Below are 9725 nucleotides of genomic sequence, written 5' to 3'. Positions count from 1 at the left end.
CATGTTGGTTATGGTGCGGATCATTCGCTCTGCGTGTCCGTTTTGAGGGGAGGTGTGGGGACACGAAAAACGATTTAGGATGCCGTGTTTAGTGAAGTAGTTTTGAAAATCCGCATTTTTTAATTCACGACCATTATCACTTTGTAAGGCTTTGAGGGGATGTTGGAATTGAGTTTTGAGAAGTGTATGAAAATTGACAAATGTTGTAAAAACGTCAGATTTATTTCGAAGAGGAAAAGTCCATAAATAATGGGTAAAATCATCAACTAAGACAAGATAGTATTTGAAACCCGTAAGGCTAGAAATAGGAGAAGTCCATAAATCAGCATGAATAATTTGAAATGGAGCAACAGTGGTAGATTTTTGAGAAAAAAATGGTAGACGAAAATGTTTGCCTAATTGACAAGCATTACAAAGAGACTCTCTATGGTCTTTATTATGAGAAAGAAACGTGTTAGAAAATAGACGAGACATGACGTGTTTGCCGGGATGGCCTAGACTAGGGGTGGTAAACGAGCCGAGCCGACTCGTGAGCTCGACGAGCTGGCTCGTAAAAAGCTCGAACTCGGACTCGAGGTTTTCGAGCTCGAGCTCGAGCTCGCGAGCTCGAGCTTTCTGACGAGCCGAGCTCGAGCCGGATTTTAGTTGTTCATCAGCTCGCGAGCCGGCTCGCGAGCCGGCTCGCGAGCCGGAATTATTATTTTTTTTTATTTTTTTTATTTTTTATATGTTATTTTTATTTAAATAATGTATAATAATATAAAATATTATAGAAATAAATACAAATATTAAAAAAATACATAATCACAATTAAGTTTTTATTTTGTATTTTTTTAAAATAATTTTTAATAATAAAATAATAATTAAAAAATATTTAAAAAAAAAAAAAAAAAAAAAAAAGAGATTGGGCTCGAGCTCGAGCTCGAGCTCGAGCTCGACAATATTAACACGAGCTCGAGCTCGAGCCAAAAAAAGAAGAACTCGACGAGCTCGAGCTCGAGCTCGAGCTCGACAAAATAGACTCGAGCTCGAGCTCGAGCCAGCCAAAAGAGGCGAGCTCGGCTCGAGCTCGGCTCGTTCACACCCCTAGCCTAGACGCCGATGCCAAAGAGTGCGAGACGAAGGTGTTTCGACAGTGAGAAAAGCAGCGGGAGGTGAGGTGGGAGGAGGGACGCGAAATTGATATAGGTCACCGGAGCTATTGCACCTGAAAATCTCGACTCGACTCCGAAGGTCCTTTACAGAAAAACCAAATGGGTCAAATTCAACCGAACATGAGTTGTCGCGGGTGAACTTTCGAACAGAGATAAGGTGTTTAACGATATTGGGTGTGACATAGACATTTGTGAGGCGGAAAGGAGTGGTGGGAAGAATTATATTGTGTGTCCTATGTGGGTTATGGGGAGGGTGGAACCATTACCGACGACGACATGTTTGGGGAAATTACTGCCAGGATTAAAAACAAAATTGAAATTACCTGAGTGTGGTGCCATATGAGAGGTCGCGCCGCTGTCCATGAACCACTGTGACTCGGTAGGCTGCTGAAGTGTCACCGTATTCAAACGGTGTGCGAGATCCACCACGTTGGCACTGTTGCAGGAACTGTTGCAACTGTTGATGGAACTGCCAGAGCTGTGGCACGGTTGCTGCTGCGGATGAACCTGAGTAGGAGCCGAGTGACCGGTGTAGGGTTCAGGTGGTCCAGTAAAGTAGGTTTGAGCCGCTGGGTGGCCCGTTGTATTTTGAGCGGATCCCAGAATTGACTGCTGTCGGTAAGGTGCGCGCCAAAGTTGAGATGCGCCATGAGCACTATGATAGCCGTAGTGCTGCATGTGGTGACGGGTAGTGTTGCGACCTCCGCGACGGTTGGATCGGCCACCCCCGCGCTGATAGCGCGAAGAACTACCTCCGCGGGAACTGTTGCAGGAACTGTTGCAACTGTTGGATGGACAGTTCGCGTTGGAGGCGTAGAAAACAGCAGCGGTCTGCTCCGGTTCAGAAATTCTTGTTTCTTCCATCTGAAGGAGCGAACGAGTCTGTAGAAAGGTGGGAAGGGGATTTTGAAAGGAGATGAGATTGGCGACGGTCCCGTAATTTTTCGGAAGGCCGTGTAGGGTTTGTAGAACGAGTTGTTTGTCGGAGATTGGATTTCCGACATCGGCCAAGCTGTCCGCCGTGGTCTTGATTATTTGGCAATAATCGTGAATGGAGAGAGCGCCTTTCTTGAGGGACTTGAATTTTTCTTCAAGTTGAATGGCTCGATAGTCTTTGTTATCGGTGAAGAGAGAAGAGATGGCGTTCCATAGATCACTGGCGGTGGAGGTTTTTGAGAGAACCATGCTGGATAGATCGTCGGAGATGGTGCCGTAGATCCAAGATTGGAGGAGATAGTCGGCGCGCTGCCATTCGTCGGCGGAAATCGAATCCGGTCGGGGTTTGCCATGGAGAAGATCGGAGAGGCTGAAACGACCGACGGTGATCGTGAAAAAGTGGCTCCACTTTTGATAATTAGGATTTTTTAGATCTAGAGTAACGGGGATAAGGGATTTGATATTAGAGATGGCATGGGCGAGGTGAAAAGGATTGAGAGAGGCGGTGGAGGAAGAAGAAGAAGAAGAAGTATCGCCGGCCATGGAGAAGAGAAGGGCGACAGCCGAGAGGGGGAAAAAGATGGTGACGGCTAGGTTAACCTAGTGTCTGATACCATATAGGAGAAATATATTTGGAGAAAAGAGAGAATAATATCTCTTACGTATATTAATCATATATATAGGTACATGTAGGAAACCCTAACCTACTACACAAGATAACCTAATATATAAGGAAACATAATATACAAGGTAACCTAATAAATAAGAATAATAATAGGTATACGTAATATATATAATAAAGATACGCTAATACTTTCTTCTCAGTATACTTTCTCTAACCCGCCTATCTTCACAAACTTTTTTTTTTTGTTAGAGAATATTATATTATAGAACTCTTGTAATATTAGGATTCTAGTATGATTGAGTTACCTAGATTAGTTAGGATTTAGTTACCTAGTCAAACTCTATTACCTTACAATATTTCTCTATATATATTCCATGTAATCAACCCATAATACAATGGGGGTTTCTATTATACGTATTATTATTTCTCTCCTTCTCCTCTTCTATTCTTCCTATATGGTATCAGAGCACCAGGTTTAGGTTTTTTTTAACCTAGCCGTCTTCCTTCTCCATGGCGGTGAAAACCTAGCCGCCTTTCTTCTCCATGGCGGTGACCACCCAATTTTCTCCCTCCCCCAGTGGTGGTACTCTAATATTTTTCTTTTCTTTTTTTTCTTTTTTTTCTATCTTTTTTTTCCATGAACACCACCCGATTTTCTCCCTCCCCTGGTGGTTCTCTATCTTTTTCTTCTTCTTCTTCTTCATGGCCTAAAACCTAGCCGCTGCCTCTCTTCTTCTCCATGGCCGGCGACCACCAAACCAATTCTCTCCCTCTCGGTGGTGGTACTCTTCTCTCTATCTTTCTTTTTCTATATTTTCTATGAACCTCCTTCTTCTTCTTCTTTTTCTTCTTCTTCTTTTTTGTTCTTCTTCTTCTCCATGGCCTATGGCCTAAAACCTAGCCGCCGCTCTTCTTCTCCATGGCCGGCGACCACCACCCCAATTTCTTCCCTCCCCCGGTGGTGGTGCATCATCTCTATCTTTATCAGTTATTCTTATTATCCGACATCTTCTTCTTTTTAGTCGGTTAATCTAATTTTTTCTCTCATATCTTCTCTCTATCTCGATAAAAAAAAAAAAAAAAAAAAAAAAAAAAGTTGCGTATTTTTCTCACCCGTTATTATTATTGTATTTTTTTTAAAATTTGGCAGATATTTCAACAGAGGAATTCTCTAGCGATGTGTTTCGCGGTTTATGTCCAGTCTTCACGTTTGAAGTTTCCAGTCTCCACGTTTGAAGTATATTCGTTCCGACTGCGGGAGCGTGCTAGCAAGTGATTGTCCAGTCTTCACGTTCGTCACGTTTCGACTGCGGGGGCGTGTTAGAGAATATTATATTATAGAACTCTTGTAATATTAGGATTCTAGTATGATTCGGTTACCTACATTAGTTAGGATTTAGTTACCTAGTCAAACTCTATTACCTTGGAATATTTCTCTATATATATTCCATGTAATCAACCCATAACATAATGGGGGTTTCTATTCTATTACGTATTATTATTTCTCTCCTTCTTCTATTCTCCTTATACGGTAAATGTCAAGAGTGACAGATTTGTGGAGGATTGAAGGAATAAACTAAAGTCTGAAGTGTGCTTCAAATATCAGAAAAAAATTTAAAAGATAAAAAAAAGGTAAAAAAAATAAAAAATGGAATGTCACATGTCAACTAATTAATGTTGAATTTAATTAATGTTGAGTCAGCTAATGGGAATTCCGATGACCCGTTGTCGACAATTTTTTTTTTTAAAAGATAAAAGGAAAAAAAAAAAAGAATGTCAACTAATTTGAAGTTAACTAATGCTGAGTCAGGTAACTGGTGCTCAGACCACCCAGGCCACTGCCGTAAAAAAAATTAAAAAAATATTTTTTAATAATAAATAAATAAAAATAAGTAATCAAAATAAATAAGATTAAACAAACCCTAATTAACGTTTGAAAGGCTAAAAATGGTATAAACTAATTATTTTGGTTTATATCAAATGAAACCGACAAATTACAACAATAGGTTTTACTCAAAAACATAAAAAGACTTGAACTTATCCCACATTATGTAAGTTAGTGAGGGTATCTCAAATAAACCCAATAATATAATATGTCAAAAAGATTTTTTTTTTCTTTTTTGAGGAAAAGATGACTAATAATATTATTAGGCAATATTCGCCAAATCGGAGCGGATAAAAAATCCTTCAGTACAAGTATGGCCATATCGAGTAACAACGGTATAGGCCAAGCAATTTTCCGAAAGTTTAACAAACTTAAAATGACAACTTTTAAAAGGACTAGCAATATTTAAACGGTAGAGATGATGAGTTCCTTGTTCGAAGTGCCGAAATCACCTGAAGGTTGTCCCCTTCAATCACTATCTCATCCCACCCCTTCTCTTTTGCTGTAATAAGCGCTCTAAGAATCGCATGCGTTTCGCCATCCACCACCATTGGACGACCAGTCGACCACCAATCTTATAGACACTCCACCAGACGCATTTCACCTCCCCAGTCACGAGCAATAAGTGCCGTTGCATGCATGGTAGTTTTGTCCCATTAGGAAGGCCGCATCAACGTTAATCTACACCACCCCTTTAGTCGGTGGAACCCACGAGGAAGGGTGCTGTTGATTTCGGGCCAATGTGGTTGGTATTTGGTTGTGTGTAAAATCGTGCAAGTAATTCTTTTTCCAACTCAATATGTCTCCAACAGGGCATAGTTGTTTCTCGCTCCGTTCCACATTTACGGCAAATTGGTTCAGCTGTGATTTTTCGTCTAAAGAGCTCCGACTTCGTGGGCAGAATGTGCGAACACCTTCGAGTGAAGAGATAACTTCCATATCATTTTCCAGTTTGCTTTAATAACTCAACTACTCGATGCTATGCATCCATCACCCGCGTTCATGTGGAATTAGAAATCATTGAAAGTACATGGAGATAATAACCCGAAAGCACCGTGAAATTGCCGTTGGGTGTGAGATGCCAGATCCACCTATTATCCACGTTAAAATTGCGTACCGGTACAACGCATATGCGATTCCTATCAATAGGCCAAAAAATTAATTCTTATCGATGATGGCTGCATTCCAAGTATGGGACAAGGGATCGATGAGATCCGAAAACCAAAATATGGCAAAAAGATGAAATAATTCATTGTGTATATCTTGACCCAAAGTGTATGTAGTATAATTATAAGAATTAATTCCATCAGCCCGTTCTTAATTAAAAAATAGTCAACTGATAAAACCTATAATAAACAATGTTAGGAAAATAGGAACTATAATAAATCCGGTGTTCGTCAGTTTTCTAAGTTTTTATTTATATGTCCGAGTATTATCTGTTCAACAATGGGGGTGTAGCTCATATGGTAGAGCGCTCGCTTCGCATGCGAGAGGCACGGGGTTCGATTCCCCGCACCTCCATCAATTATTAGAAGTAATAACGTTTTCGAATTAGAATACTACCCTATTTATATTTGTGAATTATTTTTATAAATTAAAACTGGATATCAAAATTTTATGATGTTATTATTACACATGGACCTTCACTAACTTAACGTTTTCGAATTAGAATACTACCCTATTTATATTTGTGAATTATTTTTATAAATTAAAACTGGATATCAAAATTTTATGATGTTATTATTACACATGGACCTTCACTAACTTATATTATTAGGTGTTAAGTACCAGGCACTTTTTTTTAGTAACCTTCATTAGTTCAAATAAGATTTATTACAAATATTTTTTTTTTTTCGAAAAACCAATTTTTTGGGAATTATTTTTAAAAATTAAAATTGGTTATCAAAATATTAGGACGATAGATTCCAGTAACGCACTCGTCGAATTTTAAATAACTAGTATCTTGCAATCATCCATAAATCGATTTTTTTCCCTATGAGTTCTAGTCTCAATAAAAATACCATTTTTTACGGTTCAAATATTATGATATCAATATACCATCCCTATTCGTTATGTATGCTCGTTATGTATGGATGATGAGATTCTCATACAGAGCCAATTCCAATATAGGTATTGGAGGGTCCCATTGGTGTGCATCCAGTAGGAATTGAAGCTACGAATCCGGCGATTATGAGTTGGGCGCTTTACCATTTAACCATGGATTATGAGCGGTGATCCTCGTACATGGTGAATAACCAAATTCCAATTGAAATGAAATATTTAAGGTCAATCAATGCAATTTAGGAGGAATCAATAAAAGGACATCAATTATAATCCTGGATTTTCGAACTGAGAGAGATCGAGAGTTTTCGCTATTTCTTAGATTCATGGACCCAATTCAACTCATTGGGGCCCTTCATTCACATTTTTTCCATCAAGAACGTTCTCTAAAACTATTAGGTGCCTGAATCAATGGAAAATATAATGAATGTTATAGTCCTTTTATTTTATTAGAATTCTTGTCTAAAAATGGATGTTATAATCCTTTTATGATCTATTACCAACCTATTCCCTTGTTTCGTTCCATATTTGTTAGAATCGGATCGAGTGAATTACTGTTCAGATTGAAATTAATCACGATTGATAAGGAGTTCGAAAACAATGCTCAAACATATACTTGATTTAAGTGCCTATTTATTTTCTATATGTATTTATGAATTGATCACAAGTCAAAATATGGGTAGAGCCCTTGTGTGCCTTAAACTTTTATTAAATTCAGTGAATATCAATTTTGTAACATTTTATGATATTTTTGATAATCGTCAATTAAGAGCAACTCCAATGGGTTATCAAACATGGTATTCAAATCATTAACCACTATTTATATATCAAAAAATAGAAATTTTTAACTCCAATGGGATTATCAAATTAGGGTTCTATTTTGATAATTCAACTTTTGGAATGTAAAAAATACTTGTTGAAAATTGAGTTATCAAAAGTGTAACTATCTAAACATCCAATCAAAAGTGGACATGTGACAATTACAAATAAAATCACCCATAAACTTCCAATTGATAATTAATTTGATAACCATGGTTGGAGTAGATGAATTTTAAACAATAGTAAAATATTAACTCAAATATCAAATAATTTATTTGATAATTAAATTTTGTTATTTAGCATTGGACTTGCTCTAAGAGGAGACATTTTTTCAATTTTTGTTATAGTTATTGCCACCGCTGAAGCAGCTATTGGACCAACTATTGTTCCATCAATTTATCGTAACAGAAAACCAATTCGTATTAACCAATCCAATTTATTGAATAAATAGTATTTATTTTAATATTATTATTTAAGTTTCTATTTTACCAATTAATTTATATATCTTTAAAGGTCCTACTATCCTCTACTCAACAATGGGGGTGTAGCTCATATGGTAGAGCGCTCGCTTCGCATGCGAGAGGCACGGGGTTCGATTCCCCGCACCTCCAAGAACTACAAAATTAAGAATACCTAATTTGTTTGGAAATTAGTTTAAAAATTAAAATTGGACATTGTTAAAATTAGGGGTGTAAACGAGCCGAGCTCGAGCCGAGCTCGCCTCTTTTGGCTGGCTCGAGTTTATTTTGTCGAGCTCGAGCTCGAGCTCGAGCTCACGAGCTCCTCTTTTTTTGGCTCGAGCTCGAGCTCGTGTAAGTTTTGTCGAGCTCGAGCTCGAGCCCATTGTATTTTTTTTTTATTTTTTTTTTTAAATATTTTTTTAATTATTATTTTATTATTAAAAATTATTTTAAAAAATAAAAAATAAAAACTAAATTGTAATTATATATATTTTTAATATTTGTATTTATTTCTATAATATTTTACATTATTATACATTATTTAAATAAAAATAACATATAAAAAATAAAAAAAATAATAAAAAAATAATAATAAATCCGGCTCGCGAGCCGGCTCGCGAGCTCATGAACAACTGAAAACCGGCTCGAGCTCGGCTCATCAGAAAGCTCGAGCTCGCGAGCTCGAGCTCGAGCTCGAAAATCTCGAGTCCGAGTTCGAGCTTTTTACGAGCCGGCTCTTCGAGCTCACGAGTCGGCTCGGCTCATTTACACCCCTAGTTAAAATTGGAAATTAGTTTATACCTAACAGTGCACATAGATCTTAATTAAAATAAATTGAAGAAAAAAAAACTAAAACATTTTGTGCCTACATCCCCACCACCATCACCAAACACACTTGGTTTCCATGCACAATTAAAGGTATTATTTCTAATTTTAGTGTCTAAGCACCCTAATAGGGGATTTTTTTTAATAAAATGTCAAAATTTCATTGTTCTAAATTGAAATGGTGTTAGTGTTTAGTGGTGGTTATTAATATGTCTAAACATCTATTTTACCGTTCCTTCACCCCGACTTGGATATGTGGTCAGGGGCAAGTCCACTCAAGAGTTAGGGTGCAATCGACTAAGGTTTGTTGGCTATTCTCTCATCTTTTTTTTTTTAATCGAGTATCAGTTAAAAGTCGATTTTGTAATTGTGTTCATCGACTTGATAATATTCATGTTTCTTGGATTTTCATAACAATTAGTTTTTGCGATTTTGCTTTTGTATTATCTTTTGGAGGTGGAGAAAAGAAAAGATCTGAAAATCAGAAAAACGGGAAATCTTGTGATGTGATGATAACGATCTAAATTTAATTTAAGGACTTGGGAGTTTTTTGAAAATGGATGTAACTAGTGAAAATGGAGGATATTGAATTGAAAATTGAAATGATGAATGAAAATTGAAACTAAGGAATGAAAATTTATGCAATTTAATTAAAGTTTATATATATATTTAAGAGTGTGATGCATGTTATTTATTCGAACCCCTAATATGTGTAAGCTCACCTTGAGAATTATAATCCTACTATAGTTTAAGTTTATAATTGAGTTCTCGTAAAACTACATAATCCTATTTTGACTACCTCTATTTTCACAACCAGTGAGGAAGCCAGTGTAGGGGAGGGGCCAATGGTCCCCCCTCCCTCAAATTTTAATTTTTTTTTACTACTATACATGTATGTACAATTTTTTTTGCCTTTGTATTTTCCTTCCATAATTAATGGATCTAATAAGTAGGATAAA

At 37.0% G+C, this 9725-nt stretch overlaps 1 protein-coding gene and 2 non-coding genes across 3 annotated transcripts; 2 read left to right on the top strand and 1 right to left on the bottom strand.

Annotated features, from left to right (window-relative positions):
• Nucleotides 1-1091: 1091 nt before the first annotated feature.
• LOC105961519 (uncharacterized) lies at nucleotides 1092-5151 on the bottom strand. The gene is made up of 3 exons (XM_088815093.1): nucleotides 5053-5151; nucleotides 1478-2690; nucleotides 1092-1207 (listed from the first exon to the last, which is right to left on the bottom strand). The coding sequence occupies exons 1-3, from the start codon at nucleotides 5149-5151 to the stop codon at nucleotides 1092-1094; spliced, it is 1428 nt and encodes a 475-aa protein (XP_088671219.1).
• An 897-nt stretch (nucleotides 5152-6048) lies between these two features.
• TRNAA-CGC (transfer RNA alanine (anticodon CGC)) lies at nucleotides 6049-6121 on the top strand. The gene has a single exon. It is a non-coding gene; the product is annotated as a tRNA-Ala (tRNA).
• Nucleotides 6122-8018: 1897 nt separating this feature from the next.
• On the top strand, nucleotides 8019-8091 carry TRNAA-CGC (transfer RNA alanine (anticodon CGC)). Its single transcript has one exon. It is a non-coding gene; the product is annotated as a tRNA-Ala (tRNA).
• Nucleotides 8092-9725: the final 1634 nt, after the last annotated feature.

Source organism: Erythranthe guttata, chromosome 3, assembly GCF_056151865.1.
Source record: "Erythranthe guttata isolate IM_541 chromosome 3, IM_541, whole genome shotgun sequence".
NCBI classification, from domain to species: Eukaryota; Viridiplantae; Streptophyta; class Magnoliopsida; order Lamiales; family Phrymaceae; genus Erythranthe; species Erythranthe guttata.
The sequence above is the reverse complement of the archived record's forward strand: the minus strand, read 5'-3'. Positions and strand labels throughout refer to the sequence as shown.

Bases quoted from the DNA above. Each gene is read 5' to 3' on its own strand.
- LOC105961519 (XM_088815093.1), bottom strand. From the start codon at position 5,151: ATGGTGGTGGATGGCGAAACGCATGCGATTCTTAGAGCGCTTATTACA. The intron at 2,691-5,052 runs GTGATTTCGGCA...ATCAGACACTAG, and splicing joins TTGAAGGGGACAACCTTCAG to GTTAACCTAGCCGTCACCAT. The intron at 1,208-1,477 runs GTAATTTCAATT...CGAGATTTTCAG, and splicing joins TCATATGGCACCACACTCAG to GTGCAATAGCTCCGGTGACC.